This window comes from Puma concolor, chromosome A2 (assembly GCF_028749965.1).
Source record: "Puma concolor isolate L17-30 chromosome A2, mPumCon1.1.hap2, whole genome shotgun sequence".
In the NCBI taxonomy this organism is placed as follows: domain Eukaryota; kingdom Metazoa; phylum Chordata; class Mammalia; order Carnivora; family Felidae; genus Puma; species Puma concolor.
The window spans coordinates 93,546,913-93,564,367 of NC_141668.1; the positions used below are offsets into that span (position 1 = coordinate 93,546,913).

General features: G+C 47.7%; 1 protein-coding gene across 1 annotated transcript in view; it reads right to left on the reverse strand.

Moving 5' to 3' along the window:
* LAMB1 (laminin subunit beta 1) overlaps window positions 1–17,455 on the reverse strand; it is a 74,575-nt gene that overhangs the window by 27,321 nt on the left and 29,799 nt on the right. The window contains exons 13-21 of the mRNA XM_086696956.1: window positions 12,697–12,832; window positions 11,040–11,198; window positions 10,071–10,198; window positions 9,713–9,836; window positions 8,826–9,030; window positions 7,508–7,651; window positions 7,065–7,296; window positions 1,919–2,082; window positions 666–890 (exon numbers count right to left, since the gene is read on the reverse strand). Coding sequence (XP_086553082.1) covers window positions 666–890; window positions 1,919–2,082; window positions 7,065–7,296; window positions 7,508–7,651; window positions 8,826–9,030; window positions 9,713–9,836; window positions 10,071–10,198; window positions 11,040–11,198; window positions 12,697–12,832 — 1,517 coding nt within the window. The remainder of the gene's footprint in view (window positions 1–665; window positions 891–1,918; window positions 2,083–7,064; window positions 7,297–7,507; window positions 7,652–8,825; window positions 9,031–9,712; window positions 9,837–10,070; window positions 10,199–11,039; window positions 11,199–12,696; window positions 12,833–17,455) is intronic.

The window sequence follows — 17,455 nt, forward strand, 5'->3', positions numbered from 1 at the left end:
TTATGACGCAGACCTTTCCGACATATCCCAGGTGAATGGGCAGCACGACACATTTTGCCTAACAGCATTTCTGAAATACTCAGACTTAACAAGCTGCTGGCAAATCATTTGAAAATTGAGGATTTAACTGGAAATAACAAAAAGTCTGCTGTGGGACTTGAGATATCTAGTGATTTCAAATTCTTGGCAGGGAGCAGCGGTAATGAACGTTGTCAGACAAAAGGAGATGTTCGGGAGACACTTCAGAGATGTCCCTTCCTTCCCCTTAAGTGGGAAGGCTCTCCCCATCAATGACACGAGGAAAGGTACGGACCCCAGTAGGTATTTAGGACCTAGGAGCCCCAGCCCATTGGCAAGTTCACGGGCAGAACATAAAATCAATACACTCTACTGGGTGGCACTTATCGTGGTGACACAGCTACACAGTTTTCTTTTCGGTTCCCTCCCTCAGGCACTGAGTTACATCTTGGGACTTCAGTCTTGCCAGAAAAATGAGGATGTTAAAAAAAAAAAAAAAAAAGTCAGTCTCATCTTTCTTTTGTCAGAGGAAAAACTCTAAAAGGGTTTTCCCAAACAAAACAAACACCTCAAGATGTCATTATCCCCCGATGACGAAGAAGAAGGCAGAAGTCCTTCTAAGCGGGCAAGATGAATCCGTATCTTACTTCGACAGTCCTGGCGGAGCGCATCCCCATAGTACCCGAGTCGGCAGAGCTGGCACTGGTCCCCTTCCGTGTGGTACAGGCACTTAAGGCACCTTCCGGTCTTCCTGTCACAGGCTTCCGGGTCTGTCGTGTCAATGTTGCCGTGACACTCGCAAGGCTGACAGGAGCCCCCCACGTCCGAGGGATTGCCAAAGAAGCCTGAGGCACAGTCGTCACATCTGGAGCCTGGTGACCAAGCACAACCCCTTCAGCTTGCTGACTGAAAAGTCCAGCCACCCCCCACCCCGCCGACATTCCTGCACCGCCCCCCCAGGCAGTGCTGTGTTCCTCCCAGAGCCCGGGATGACCCCGTCTTTAGGACGGACAAGATGCCAGGGGCAAGAAGAATTTTGTAGTTTGCAACATGGCGGCACCCTGGCTCAGAGGCCACAGCGGGGACATGGCCAGTTGCAAGAGTTGTAACAGGACATTTCAGCTTCTCATTCCATAGGGTAGAGCCGATTTGAAGCTAAATCGCCACCTAACAGCGTAAAGCTTCACTGATCTTAACTCCTAATGCAAACATTACGTTAACGGAAAAAAATCACCGCTCCTGCGTGAGCAACCTGCAAAATGGGGTGCCTCATGATGACCAATTTCCCTAAGAAATCCTGAAATCCTGACACGTGTGCCAATATTTCTCCGCTAAGAATAAGCCCAACTAGTATCTGAAACTGTGGCATCAAGGGTGAAATGAAAGGGAGCTTATTTTCACAAGGAACTGTCCTCCTTGAGTGTTGACAGATCATGGTGAGTATAATAAACCACAAAGAACACATCTAGCTTTGACCAATTCCATTATCTGGGGGCCATCTGGGGATGGCAGTTGTCTTCCTTCCGCCCACTGTTTGGCCACTTCACCACTACCTTGAGACCCTTCTGCCAGGAGCTGGATAAGGGAGAGGAGAAGTAAAATGTAAGATAATCTTCCTACTGCGTAGTAAGGGAAAACTATTCCTAGGGATTCACTCATGGATTTAAGTGAACTTGCTATCCTGTTTTGTATTATAACATCATCACGGAGACTCGAGAATTCTCTTCTCCACATGCCCAACAGGAAAAGAGCATCTTTTGTGTTTCACCTTCCCTTCAGGTGTAACTAAGGATCGTAAAAATGAAACTCAATTGGTTCCCTCTTCATCTTTTTTCTTTACCAACAACCACACTCATAAATATAACACATCCTTTCCTCCAAAAGTCTGTACCTTACTTACCAACGTATCCGGGATTACAGACACAGGCAAGCTGTAAAGTAACAGGATCTTGATAGCAGCTATTGGCGAACTGGCGTCCACTGTCGGGACCATCTGGGCAAGGACAAGGGCGGCAGTGATCTCCTGACCCAATGATGGGATCGCCATAGTAACCGGCCAAGCACCTGCATCAGTCGCAGAGGAGAGAGGGCCATGAATCACAGTTGTAAGAAACCTGTTACAAGAAGGAGTCTGAGAAACTGTGTTCTCTGCTTGGGGAACGTTCACTCCCCATTCCTCATGTTCTGACTTGGAGAACTTTTCATTAGGGTGCTGGTTCTCCAATGGTAACACCAATCAGAATCCCTTGGAGGGCTTGCTAAAACGGTTTGCTAGCTCATCCCTTCATTTCTAACTCAGTAAGTTCCACGTGATGCTGATGCTGCTGGTCTCGGGATAACACCTGCAGGGTCACTGCAGTAGGACCCTAACTCACTTCCCCCTCCCCCACCCCCCCCCCCGCCCCCAGAAGAAGAGATACATCTCCTCACGTGACCCTATTGTCCTACCAGCTCTCTGCCTTCCAGAGCATTCTGCCTTGCATTAAAGGGTCTGGAGAAGGGGGTGGGTGCAGGGTGGGAAGACAGCATGCGATCGTCTGTCGATGCCCCAGAGGTGTGATGAATCAGTTAGCAAGCCCATGGTGGAATGTTCTGCAATCCAGCCTTTACCAGTAACAAAGCTGATAAGGATGCGCTCCAGCAGCAGGACTCTTGCGTCTTCCAGGTGGTTTCTTTCTTTTTTTTTTTTTTGTTAGTTTTTAAAAAAATTTTTTTTTAACATTTATTCATTTTTGAGAGCACAAGTGGGGGAGTGGGAGAGGGACAGGGAGACACAGAATCCAAAGCAGGCTCCAGGCTCTGAGCTGTCATCACAGAGCCCGATGCGGGGCTTGAGCTCACAAACTGCAAGATCATCACCTGAGCTGAAGTCGGACGCTTAACCGACTGAGCCACCCAGGCGCCCGTCAGGTGGTTTCAAACAAGAGACGCACAAGGGATGTCATTTATCAACTCCCAACTCCTCTCCTTACAGATCAGGAATCCATGGAGCTTAAATGACTTGCAAGGCCTACACAGCCAGTTACTGATAAGCCAGGATCTGAATTCAGCCTCCTGACTTGTCTGAAGCAAGAATTCTTCTATGTGATGCTGCTTCTCTACGTGAGTGATTAATTGGGTTACTTTTTCCACTTCCTGTAACGTAAAAGGTTGAAGGGACTTTGGAGATCATCTAACCCAACCTGGTTACGGTACTCGTTGGTGGCGGGACACTCAGAGAGGTGAGCTAACTCCCCCAGGGTCATGGAGCAGGTTAGAAGCAGAGCTGAGCCTGGAACTCAGGTCTAAACATTGCCAATTCATTTTGTTTTCCATGGCTTGTTTTTGTTTTGCTCTTTTCCTTTTGAGACAGAAGTTTTTGTTTTGTTTTTTTTTTTTAAATGGGGGCAGAGGGAGGGAGATGAGGAAATACAAGGGAAAGCTGTTTAGTGGAAATTAACCTTCTATTTAATTAGACACAGACACGAAACAAGAACATGTTCCCGGATTATGTGCTGGGAAAGTCAGCAGAGGTGAAGCAATTTTGCATGACGGGCTCTGAAAAAGTTTTCTATGAGGCTTTTCTAGGTGAAATACATCCAACTACCTCATGATAGAAACTGAGTGTTCATTTCCTGCCTCTCCCACCACTTCCCCCCTTGGGAGTGAGCTGAACCAAGGGCTACTTTTTAAATTCACAGGATTGAAACTCTGATCTTCTTGGAATGAAGAAAAAAGAGAGAAGCAAAGAAAAAAGAAAGATGAGAAGTTGGTTTACAGAATCCCAGGTATTTTAATAAAGCTTTGTCATCCAAACGCAGGGCTAAAAATTTTCCCCCTCCCACACCCTCATTTTCCTAAAAGAAACAAAACGCTTTACAAATAAAACCCAAAACAGTCCCAAATATCAAGTAGGCTCTTCTCACAGATGCTTGTCCCACTACATTGCCCAGCATGCTGGATTTCACACCCGCAGGGCGGGTAACCACCTGTGTTCCCCACCCCACTCTCTTGTCCTTTTTAAAGTTATTTTTTTAAATTTTTAAAAATGTTTTTTTATTTTTGAGACAGAGACAGACAGAGCATGAGCAGGGGAGGAGCAGAGACAGAGGGAGACACAGAATGTGAAACAGGCTCCAGGCTCTGAGCTGTCAGCACAGAGCCTGACGCGGGGCTCGAACTCACGGACTGTGAGATCATGACCTGAGCCGAAGTCGGACGCTTAACCAACTGAGCCACCCAGGCTCCCCTTTAAAGTTTATTTTTGAGTGAGTGAGAGAGAGAGAGAGAGAGAGAGAGAGAGCGAGCAGGAGAGGGCAGAGAGAAGGGGAGAGAGAATCCTAAGCAGGCTCCGCACTGTCAGCATAGAGCCTAAGGCGGGGCTTGATCCCACAAACCCCAAGATCATTACCTGAACTGAAATCAAGTCAGACACTTAGCTGACTTATCTACCCAGGCCCCCCCTTGTCCTTTTGAATCTAAGTTTCTCATCTGTCGGTCTTTCTCAAACTTATTCTCTATCTTCCAAAGAACAAGAATGAAAAACTTAATGCAAAAAAACGACACCATCAATATGTTAATTTCTTCCTTTCAAGACTTGTATAACTGTCTCCTTGTTATCTTCTTACAAGGCACTTTTGTACTTGGAAGGAGTAACTTTTATTTGATGGAGTAGTTTACTGGAACCTCCAAATTCTTGACTACCAACCACTCTAGCACAGAGCCGGGAACCGTGTATTTGCGTCCAGGCACGTCTTTCTGCCATGAGTGAATCACGTATTCACTTTCCATGGACAATTTCTCCCTCATCCGATGAGCAATTTTCCCACTGACTGAAGCATTTGTTGCTATTTTAAAAACAAAAGTCCCAGATAGTGTGGATGGACGTTAAAAGACAGAAAAATCTATTGGGGTAAAAGGTGAAGACTATTTACTCCAGAAAAATCAGGTTCTCATAGCACATCTGCCTTTATTTAGTGATGAACAGTGTAAACCAGCATGTGATTTTTCCACATGGATTATTTCTCATCTACCGAGCTTGGCTGTACTGTTAGTAGGGGTACGTTCTAGGTAGGTCCTCTTTTACTATACCCAGTGGGGTATGCTTTAGAGTATAAAAATTACTCAATTCATTTGCTACCTGGAGAACAGGTATACCGATGCACATTTTCTACGGTCTCCCAGAACCTGTAGCTGCATAATGTGTTTCAAACCAAAAAGCCGTCTAAAATTTGATTAATCCTATTCGGATTTGGTTTCTACCTTGACCCAATTTAGGCATTAACATTTCAGAATTCGGGTCCTGGGCAAGAATCCGCTGAGACAGGATTTCCGTCCAGGTCTGTGCTGACCTCTAGGATGGCACCCCAGGAGGGCAGCTCACGTTGGTTTTGTTCTCTGCTGCCTCTGCAGTGCCAGCACAATGCCCAGCGCATAGAAGGAATCAACTACGGGCTAGCTAAAGGACTGAGTTCCTAGGAAATACTGAGGTGGTCAGAAATGAAACCTTCTGGAGTCTGCTGGAGCTTTTGCCTGGTGTTGGTCTAAGATGCTGTTTGCTCAGCCAAAAATGATCTCATTCTCTTCGCTTTCAAGAGGCCGGGAATCCTACGCCCCAGCAATTGCACTACTAGGTATTTATCCAAAGGGTGCAAAAATGCTGATTTGAAGGGGCACATGCACCCCAATGTTTATAGCAATGTATGGACAATAGCCAAAGTATGGAAACGGCGCAAATGTCCATCAACTGACGAATGGAGAAAGATGTGGTACTTATATACAACGGAATACTAGTTGGCCATCAAAAAGAATGAGATCTTGCCATTCGCAATAATGTGGATGGATCTACAGTGTCGAAATAAGTTAGTCAGAGAAAAATAAACATATGCTTTCACTCATGTGGAATTTAAGAAACACAACAGGTGAAAGTATGGAAAGTGAAGCAAAACTAAGATAAAAACAGAGGGAGACAAACCATACGAGACTCTTGAATACAGAGAACAAAGTGGAGGCTGCTGGAGGGGAGGTCGGTAGGCATATGGGCTAAATAGGTGATGTACATTGAGGAAGGCACTTGTTAGGATGAGCACAGGGTGTTATATGTCAGTGATGAACCACTAAATTTCATTCCTGAAATCATTAGTATACTACGTTAACTAACTTGTTTAAAAAAAAAACTGGATTTGGGGTGCCTGGGTTCCAGCCCTGTGTCGGGCTCTGTGCTAATAGCTCGGAGCCTGGAGCCTGTTTCAGAATCTGTGTCTCCCTCTCTCTCTACCCCTCCACCACTTGCTCTCTCTCTCAAAAATGAACATTAAAAAAGTTTTTTTTTTTTTTTTTCAACGTTTTTATTCATTTTTGGGACAGAGAGAGACAGAGCATGAATGGGGGAGGGGCAGAGAGAGAGGGAGACACAGAATCGGAAACAGGCTCCAGGCTCCGAGCCATCAGCCCAGAGCCTGACGCGGGGCTCGAACTCACGGACCGCGAGATCGTGACCTGGCTGAAGTCGGACGCTTAACCGACTGCGCCACCAAGGCGCCCCTAAAAAAGTTTTTTTAATAAAAATAAAAAAAGGGGATCTTGTGAAGTTTTGGATTACTAAAAATCCGCTGAGTTGATCACTCCAAAAATGCTCATGCAGCAATAATCTTATATGTACATCCAGCAGTGGTTATAATTTCTGATGATGACACAATAAAAACTTGATGTGATTTGCATCGTAAGATAATGTGAAATGTTCGACCTTCACGTTTACTCTTTTCTGGTTATACGTGTTCTAGACATCTATACTCCTCTAGAGATATTAAAAATTTAAATTAAAAAAAAAAGGGGCACCTGGGTGGCTCAGTCGGTTAAGCGTCGACTTCAGCTCAGGTCACGATCTCGCGGTCCGTGAGTTCGAGCCCCGCATCGGGCTCTGTGCTGATGGCTCGGAGCCTGGAGCCTGTTTCGGATTCTGTGTCTCCCTCTCTCTCTGACCCTCCCCCGTTCATGCTCTGTCTCTCCCTGTCTCAAAAATAAACATTCAAAAAAAAAACCTAAAAAAAGAGGTGGTGAGCACGTACCTTTCACAGTTGTGCCCCGTGGTGTAGTCCTGGCAGCCCGAGCACGCCCCGGTGGCAGAGTCACAGTCGTCGGCGTGGCCGTTACACTGGCAGGGCTGGCAGCTGGGGAAGCCCCAGTAGCCGGGCAAGCACCGGTCACACTGCCGAGCATACACCCCCTGGAAGCAGTGGCACTGGCCAGTGATGGGGTCGCAGAAAGCGTTGACGGACCCTTGCAGGTGGCACTCACAAGCTGAAGGGACAGGCGAGGGTGGAACCGCCTTGAGAAACTCCCTAAATGCAAACACACCCCCAAACAGAAGCACCCCCGTGCCCGGTTCAGAACGCTCGTGACTCAGGCGATGGGTTTTGCAGAGGGAAGCCCTGCCTTCCAAAGCCACAAAGCCCAGCTCGGTATTTCCCGGGTCATCTCAACGGATACGTGACAATTCTGATTAACGTACGTTTGCAGCCACTGGGGCCAAAGCCGAAGGTGCCCGGGGCACATCTGTCGCAGGTTCTTCCAACCACGTTGGGCCGGCACTGGCACTGGCCTCCATTGGGATCGCAGACGGAACTTAAGGAGCCCTGGGGGTCACATTCACAAGCTGCAGGGGAGAGAGAGGTCAGAACCTGAGACACGGAGCAGCCAACCCCAGGAGAGAGAGAGAGGAGCGTGGCATGGGGTGTCTGGGTGGCTCAGTCGGTTGAGCGTCCGACTTTGGCTCAGGTCATGATCTCGTGTTATGTGAGTTTAAGCCCGACGTCGGGCTCTGTGCTGATGGCTCAGAGCCTGGAGCCTGCTTTGGGTTCTGTGTCTCCCTCTCTCTCTGCCCACCCACCCCCCCCCCACACACACACACACTCTCTCTCTCTCTCTCTCTCTCTCAAAAATGAATAAACATTTTAAAACATTATATATATTAAAAAAAAAAGCAATGCATGTAGCCAGTCACACTGGCTGTGAACCAGACCATTGGGCTTGCCCTGATCCTTCCCCTTCACCACCTTGGCTTATTCAGAATTCCCATTTCAAACAATGTCATCCCTATGATGAGCAGGCGGGAACCAACAGGAGATGGAGTTGGCAGATAAAAGCAGTTTTTCTCGGAAGGAGGTCATTAAGGTTTTTCTCCCCTTGCCTTCAAAGGTCAAATAAGCACAGGACCGTAGACAAAAGCCAGTGACCTTTGGGAACGGTATGACCTTTCAGGGAGAAAAGCAAACTTCAGTAGTATGATGCTCCCTGATTCCATCCCAAGTCCCCACCTGCCTACGGAAATGCAGCGTCCTCATGGCTTTGCCCCTCGTCACCGTGTGTATTTCCTGAATATCGATTGCATCTATCACTAAAATAGTGGTGCTCTATCACTGAAATATTCCTTTGTTTTTTTTTTTCTTTAAAGTTTGTTTATTTATTTTGAGAGAGAGAGAGAGACACGGGAGGGGCAGAGAGAGCGGGAGAGAGAAAGAATCCCAAGCAGGCTCCACACCTTCAGCACAGAACCCGACGTGGGGCTCGAACTCACAAACCGGGAGACCCTGACCTGTGCTGAAACCAAGGGTCGGATGCTCAACCGACTGAGCCACCCAGGTACCCCATCGCTAAAATAGTCTTAAAAAAAAAAAAAAAAAAAAAGAGAAAAGACAAATCACAGTTGAGACACTATTTCCTTTGTGCTTGCCACCTGCCTACCACAGAACTGGAGGGCATGCCTTCCAACACACCTCGCGGTGCCAAGTACTCCTACCTGTCAAGAAAGAGGGGTCGGGGATACCTACCCAGGCCTGTCTGGTGTAACAGGGCAGAAATGCTGAAGATTATGTTTCTGCACACGTCGGTCATTGGTGTTTTCACAACACTTCTGCTGTTCTCCAGACATCTGTATCTCTGAAAGGTTTCCCAGGCGCTGTTGGTGACCAACCCGTCCCCTGATCCTCCCACGGTGAAGATATCCAGTGATTTACAAAACGGCATGAGAACAAGCTGCGGAGAAAGAGGAACAGCAGAGCGTTCTTACGGTGGTGTCTGTGTTGTCAACTGAAACAAGCCAACACGTGAAAGCCCCAAATGCTTTTTTGACTCCGGCAATGAAAACACTCGGACTCATTCAATACAGTAAATACCTCTTCGCTCGTAAATAGTCCTGCCAGAAAAAAATTTAGAGATACCTTACAGAGCCTGATGGCTTTTGCAATGCCATTTTTAAGATACTTTTTATTTTCATCAACAATCAGCTTGAGTAAATCCTTTCCAGACGGCAGAGTTTTTATTAAAATCAACAGACAGGGGCGCCTGGGTGGCTCAGTTGGTTGAGCATCAGACTCTTGATTTCAGCTCAGGTCATGATCCCAGGATCATGGGATCAAGACGGGAGCTGGACTCTGTGCTGGGCGTGGAGCCTAGTTAAGATTCATTCATTCACTCTCTCTCTTTCTCTCCCCGCACCCCCACTCCTCCTCCCCTGCTCATGTGTGATCTTTCTCTCTCTCAAAAAAACAAACATAAAATAAAATAAATAAGCAAAGTGGCATTGGAGGCAAGAAAGAATGACTGTACCTAAGCTCTCCATGTTACCCCTCCATCAAATCCTCTGGGGGAGCAGATGAACCCTCTCTGCCCAGCCTTTCCCCCATGACCTTCACGTCAGAAATGGCCTTCCACTTACGGAGTCGATAAGCGTGTAGGGACTCTCCAGGTCGCTGTCGGAGGACGTGTACTGAGGCAGCTCTAACCTCACCGTGTAATTCACACCCTTCTCAAAGCACACGGGGCGCGGAAGGACGACATACCTGCCCCAAAACGAGAGGGAAAAATAACAACAGAAAGTCAGCTTTTAAGTGTCCAATCCATCAGTCCATCAGTCGAAGATCTACATAGATCCTTGCCAAGGAAGAAAGGCAATTGCCCATGTTTGGCTGTGGCTCGGAAATGCTAACTGGACAATGCACAAGGCAAGTTACCAGGGACAAAAAAAACAATTTGCATGTTCATTCTCCTGAGCTGCAAAGCAGTGTCACACTGACCTTGAGCCAGGCGATAAGGACACCACCTGGTTGTCATCATCGGGAATGGTATTACCGCATCGGCTGCTGGTTGGGATCTTTCCAGGTCGCTGCACCATGATGACAGCTTTTTCCCAGCGGTCGGGGAGCTAGAAGAAGCAGCAAGCCATCAAAGGAGCATCCACACTGGCCGCTGCTGCCTGTTTACAAAGACCTCTCCCAATCGGTCATTTGCCAAGTTTAAATGAAAAACACTTGCTTGCATTTCCTTTCCCTCTTTACCATTTCCTCTGCTCTTGTCTCAGCTCCAGCCCTAATCTCGTCTCACCAGGACGAGACACAGCCTCCCGACTCTCCCCGCCTTTCCCAATCCTCTTTCCAGCTGTGTCTGGAAACACAGCTCAGATCAGGACAATCCCCTGCTCAAACCCCTATTAATATAGTGTCCAAGCCCATTGGCTGATCCCAGCATCCTTGCCAATCCTATGCCCTTATCTAGCTGCGTTTCCACATTCTCAAAGCTCTCCCCCTGGCCACACCGTTTCTCACTTCCTTTTATGTCCAAATTCCATCTCTGTTTTAAGGCCTAGAACCGATTCTTTATGGGACGTGTTGGCACCTGCTGGCACAGCTGGGCCGCTGTGAGCCTCTCTGTCTTCCAGGACTGTCTGCCTCTCTGCTCTTACACCTTCCACTTTCAGCCTTTTGTTAAAGGTGGGGTATGCATCCAAGCCTGGGCTACGCGGGCTGTGACGTCAAGGAGGGGGTCTCACACATCACCACCTCAAGGTGTCAGCAAGGCTGAACGCCTAACGACGAATCACTAAAAGTTTGCGAAGCTTAATTCGAGAAAAATGTACATTCACACTTCCTCAGGGGTATGAAGTCAGAGGGGTTCCTGTACGCTAATGCAACCTCCACATTTCACAAAAACTGTGTCCATTAGAAGAAGAGATTTCTACCACCCTCGATAGTCCACGGAAGGTTTACCTGTGGCTCATAGCGAATTAAGATGTCATACTCCATGGAATATGGTATGTTGTCAATGAAAAACTCCAAATAAGCCCCTTCAGGCACTCGGACGAAGCCGGCTCCCGTCCAGGAAGGAATCCGGTCTTGAACGTACTGCCGCTCCACGATGCTGACCCCCTGCGGACAAGGGGGGGCAGTAGTTATGCTTTACTTGAAATGGAATTCAAATAAATACGACAGTTAAAGAAATCTGAAGTCACCCAAAGGTCCAAACCATAGGCATTACACCTATCTCTTGCAGTCACGTTTTTCGGTAGAGTGTGTAAGTTTTTGACATATAAAGAGGAATCGGTTTCCGTTTGGTTTTGTGGTTGAGGTAGTCTTGGAACACTGGAGATGAGGCTCCAAGGGCCTGGAAGACACCTTCTATGATATAACCAGGAATGAGCCTAAAGGAAGGAGGGGCAACGTCCCAAATGCTTTCATAAGCAAGCCGAGGAGTGACGAGCCATTTCCCAGGTTTTCTACAAGGCGCATCCAGTATCCAGTGGATGTATTTGCCTTTTTCACTGGCATTCGTTTCAAGCTCCAAGTACAAGCGAAGAAACTTCATACCATCACAAGGGCTCACCACAGAGGAGTTCATTCTGATGGTCACTGAGACTAAAAATCGATCAGTTTCTGTTACCCCAAGCACCCATCTGAGTTTGTTCACAGGATCACGTAGAACCACTGTGATCAGTTGCCTCCAAAGTCCTTCATTTTCTCTATGCAGAGGCGTTCAGCTCTCCCTCCAACAGTTGGAACCTGTGTTACCCCGCCCTCGGATCTGCTCTGGGCTTGTGACTTCTGACCAAGAGAATTTGAGAAAGGGACCTCTGAAACTTCTAAGCCCAGCCTTTGAGAGACCTGGCAGTGTCTCTTTCCTCCTCTTTGACACCAGACCCCATGTAATAAGTCTCATGGTCTTGAATCCACCATGCTGTGAGGAAGCTCAAGGCAGCTTCTTGGGGGTGGGGTCATGTGGAAAAAAAGGCCCAGCTAGCCTACAGCTGTTCTGGCCACCCCAGCTGAAGTGCCAGACGTACATTGTAAGCCACTGAATTTTGGGATGGCTGATGACAGCAACAGAAAGCAATGTCTTCTCCGAGTATTTTCTATACTAGATCAACAAGAACTTTGGAGCATAAGTAGAGGAGTGGACCAATGAAAAACAACTACTCACCCCGCCCCGCCAAAAAACCTACCAGAAGCATTATTAATGATGTTCCAAAGTCTCTGTGAGTTACAGATTTACTTGGCTTGAAATAGGACTGTGCTTGGAGTTCCTGGGTGGCTCAGTCAGTTAAGCGTCTGACTCTTGGTTTTGGCTTAGGTCATGATCTCATGGTTCGTGGATTCAAGCCCCGCCTTGGGCTCTATGCTGACAGTGTGGAGCATGTTTTGGATTCTCTTTCTCTCTGCCCCTCCCCTGCTCGTGCCCGTCCCCCACCCCCAAAATAAATCAATAAGCTTAAAAATAAATAGAACTGCTCCCAAGAAGGTATGGTCCTGATCCCACCACTGACAAGAGCTGTAAAAATACTTTTTATATGGACTCCTTATGAAATGTGCATATGCCATTACTGCTCCCCAAACATGGCTTTTCCCATCTGCCCAGCACCCTCCTACTTACGGGCCCAAAGTTGGCTTCTTCTGCTTCGTAGATGTAGTGATCCAAGGTGGTGAAGTAGTAACCAGACTCCACTTCGTTGCACTGACGCCCGATCACGTGCGGTCGGCACGCACACTGGCCCGATTCAGGGGAACAGCTGCAAAGGGGGGCAAAGCCAAGTCAGCTGTGCCACCCCATCTGCAGATGAACCCACCAGACACGCGTCTACATTTCCCACTAACATCAAATGGGTGAAATGTTCAGGTAGAGTTTACTTATTTCCTTCAGAAAGTAAGTATGTGCAAAAAAAAAAAAAATCACTGCCTACGAATTAATTGCAAACTCTGGAGCTCAGGCTCCCCCTGAGCTGGTTCTTTTGGTTTTTCATCTTGCTCACCTTTCTTCACTGTGCTCCATTCACACCTTATTGAGGTTTTCTGTAGGTATCACCAATGTGTTTGCTTGGTATCTTTTATCTTATGCCTGATTTCTCTTTCCTGGGCCTCAGACACAAATATCCGACTCCCAGAAGGATGGTTCCAACTTAGCTGTCCCAGCGGCTAATGACAGATCACAAAGGGCAACACTCCATTCCTCCCCTGTCCTCTACTGGGGAGAGGACACCACCAGCCACGAGGTCAACCAAGTCAGAAACCTAGAAGCTCTTCTCTCAAGTCTTTCATAACTAAGGAGGAGCCCAATTATGTGATTTCTTGGTCTAGGATCTTGCGCTTTGTCTCGCACTTCGCACCGGCTGGGCTATGCCTTTCTGCACTCTCTCACTCACGGTAAAATCGGTCTTCCCATCAGTGTTCTTGTTGCCAGTCTTCCAACTTCCCAAGCTAAACCACTACCACCCGCAAAGCTGCCCAAATGACCTTCCTAAGATGCACTGACCACATCACTTCCTGCTGGCCCTTCCATAGCCTGGCCCTTGTCTTTCCAGCCCCACCGCTCCCCTTGCTTCTCCAACCATATGAAAGATTTCTGCAACACACAGGGTGATTCATGACCCCTTCTCTTGGCTTATGTTGTTCCGGTAGCCGAGAATACCCTCGTGTCTTATCCACCCAGCAGAGAGCCATCTATTTTTCAAAGATTCAGCTCACAAAGGACTCCTGCTGTCACATCTCCTGACCATCACTCTCCACCCCAGAGAATGAACCACCTTCTCCTTCCTGCCACCACCTCCCTGCGGGAGAAACGATATAGTCACAACACGTACAACAAAGCGTGTCACGTAGTAACTGGTCATTAAAGCAAGAACCGGTCTTCAAATCCTACCTGCCTTTCCAAGCCCAGTTCGTCTCTGTCATGGCGTCTGCTTTGGTCCCCCCCCCCCCCCCCCCATTCTCACATGGTGCTTTCTCTACCTGCACCGTCAAGACAGTTATCACTTTCTCTCTTGACACTTTCTCTCTAGATCCGTCTGAGCCTCTACCAGATGGCAGATTGCTTGAAAGGCGGAACCATGCCTCCTTCACCTCGGTCACGCCCCTGTCCCCCTCCTGGGACCTGGCGCAGCCCTCTGCACACCGATCACACTCAAACACTCGTTGAACAAACAGAATGAGTAGGGATAGGCATTCTGAATACAAAATATGAACAAATAAAATAGATTTAATGTAAATGATAGAACTTTTTTTTTTTTTTTTTGAGAGAGAGAAATAAAGTGCAAGCAGGGGAGAGGGCCAAAGAGAGAGGGAGAGAGAAAGAATCCCAAGCAGGCTCCACGCTCAGCGTGGAGCACGACACGGGCTTACTCCCCTGACCCTAGGAAATCAAGAGTCAGACACTCAACTGACCGAGCCACACAGGCACCCCAAACTTTTTTTTTTTTAATTTGACATGTTGTTTCAAATAAAGCCCTCTGGATAGACTAGAACATATTCGGGTTGTTCTCAGGCTATGTCTCTTTTCTCTTGTGCACAGGTAAAACCAAAACATAGGTGGCCATTTTTTACTTTGTTGAAGTCAAGATGGGGTTTGGAATTGTTACTTTAAACCCACTCCCAGAGTTCAAATTTTTTCCTCATCCCAAAGTTCATTTTATTTAATTAATTTTTTAAATGATTATTTTTGAGAGAAAGTGCATGCATGCAAGTGGGGGAGGGGAAGAGAGAGCGACAGACAGAGAGCCAGAATCCTAAGCAGGTTCTGTGCTGTCATCACAGAGCCGGATGCGGGACCTGATGCCACCAACCATGAGATCGTGACCTGGGTTGCTATCAAGTCGAATGCTCAACCGACTGAGCCACCTAGGTGCCTCCCAAAGTGCATTTTAAACCAAGTACCTAAGGCAAGTTACAACTCATGGGAAGACAGAACGCTTCCAGGCTTATTACCAATGCCCCCAACGGCCCTGCCATGGTCCCCCCCCAAAGTCTTCTTCCTGCAGATCACGTGAATGGCTTCTAACCCAGAAGCATGAGTACTTAACCTCCTGTAGCCAATTCCCAGAGGAGGAATGCTTGCTATAGTTGGGACCTAGCCATCTTCTGGCACAGTCCACCAACAGAGTCATTTTCAAAAACTTAGGCATCGGGCATTACGTCATACGGACAAGAGAAAATCCTTCCTTCCTGAGGGAACGAATGTGTAAAACAGGAACCGCCAAAGAAGAAAACAACTCGATTCCTCACCTGCCATCACCAGAGAACAAGCAAATGACGGTGAAGGATAAAGACGAGCAGACGCAGGATTCCTAATTCTGAAGACGAAACCACTCACGAGAACCCGGTCACATGGAAGGAGTTCCCTTAACATCTGCCCTGGCGATCACGTGCCTCTGTGCCCACAGACGTGAAGCGTGGTCTCCGACAGGCCTGGCTCCACTTGGAGACTTACTCCTCTAGTGAATGTGTTCCTGTGGCTCCACCTGCCTCTATGCACCTAAGTTCTGGCCCTCACTCAGCTCTGCTCGACTCGTCCATTTCCAGCCACGAAGGGGACGCTCCCATGGCCATCCCGCTGTCATCTCTAACTCACCTCATCACCTCTCACACTGACTTACCCTCAGCTCTGTTCTTACTGCCACATTAAAAATTCTTCTGACTTGGGGCGAGACATGACCTTCCTTGTCCTTCATCCTCGATATCCAAGTCTTATTTCGAGAGGTCTTTCAGCTCAGAAGTGTCATCTTGCTGTCACTGCCACAACCACCATCCAGCGTGTCATCGTGCCATACCTGTCCCTCTAGCAGCCTCCCACAACTCCTGATGCCTCTGCCTGGCTTCCAGCAGCCTCCACAACCATCCTCTGAAGACCACTGCTACTCCTTCTGGTGGCCACCCTTTGTTTTCCGGTGAGCCACACCCCTCACCTTCTTTCACAAGTACTTACGGAGCCAATACTGGCCCTGGTGTCAACACCCTCACATTTTCGCCCGCTGTCACTTTTCCTCTGAATCCATCTATACCTCCTTGGCGAGTCTATTATTTCTGAAGGATATGGAGAAGGAAAAATGGGAGGAAAATAGTTCTTGCCCTGAAGAACTACCAGTCCAACTGGGGGGTGGGGATAAACTGTAAAGCAAGGGACCACTGCAGCAAAGCAAAGTGCACTGAGTACCTACACAGAGCTACAGTGAAGATATAGGCTGCAGAGGAAGCCACCCTTCACCTGATTGGGGGACTGAGGAGCGTCATGGAAGCCATGCTCTGAAGGTGGCAGGGGATCCTGACAGGCAAAGAGAGGACAGGAATGACAGGCTGAAAGAGGGGGAATGTGAGCGGAGACGGTCACGGTCAGACCAGGTCTTGCGCGTATGTTACACTCACTCTATCTCCAGACCTTTGCCTGTCTTCCCCCTCCCAGCTGGAAGGTCCTCCTGCCCACCCATCACACCTTCCAAACCTCTCTCAGCTTTCCAAAATGAAGCTCAAATCCTACCTCCTCCACAGTGAGACAAAAGATTACATGTAATCATCCTTCTTGTGTTCAAGTAAAAACCCTATCAGGCAGAAATGGTACACTTGAGCCCCGTACCACGAAATTTCCCTATAACTAGATACAGATTCCATTTGCTGGACCAGTAAGGTAGAATAATGATGGACGACAAAATAAGTCAGCCCCTGTGGCAGGCAGAAATAACGCCCCCCCCTCTAAGAATAATAACTGATCATTATCCCCCAAATCTGCTCATAGGTGATTTCATATGGCACCAGGGGGGTTGCCGATGCGACTGAGGTTAAGGATCTTGAGATGGGGAGATTATCCAGAGTTGCTGAATCTAATCACATGATTTCTTAAAAGTGGAAAAGGCAGGCAGAGAAGTGGGTCAGAGAGATGGGACTTGAGGAGGATCTGACCCACCGTTGTTGGCTTTGAAGATGGGAGTTGTGAGTCAAGGGATGTGGACAGCCTCGAGGAGCTGGAAATGGCCCCTAGCTGACAGCCAGCAGGGTATCAGGAATCTCCTCCTATAGCTGAAACAAACTGAATTCTGCCAACAACTCCAATGAGCAGGAAACAGATTCTCCCCTAGGGCCTTCAGACATAAACACAGCCCTACCAACATCTTGATTTTATTCCAGAAAGGCTGGCCGTGTCTGACATACAGAACTGTAAGATAATAAACTTATGTTGTCTTAGGCCACGAAGTTGCAGTAATTTACGATGCCAGCAAAAGAAAAGTAACACAAGACCAATTTTTTTTTTCTAGCGGCTGAAGGCCTAGATTATTAAAAACAGATTTCCCATAAATGTAGAAATTAGCCACTTGTTTACAAAAATTCTACTGGAAGGGAAATTCTATTTCATTTAAATAGCGATGAGCAGA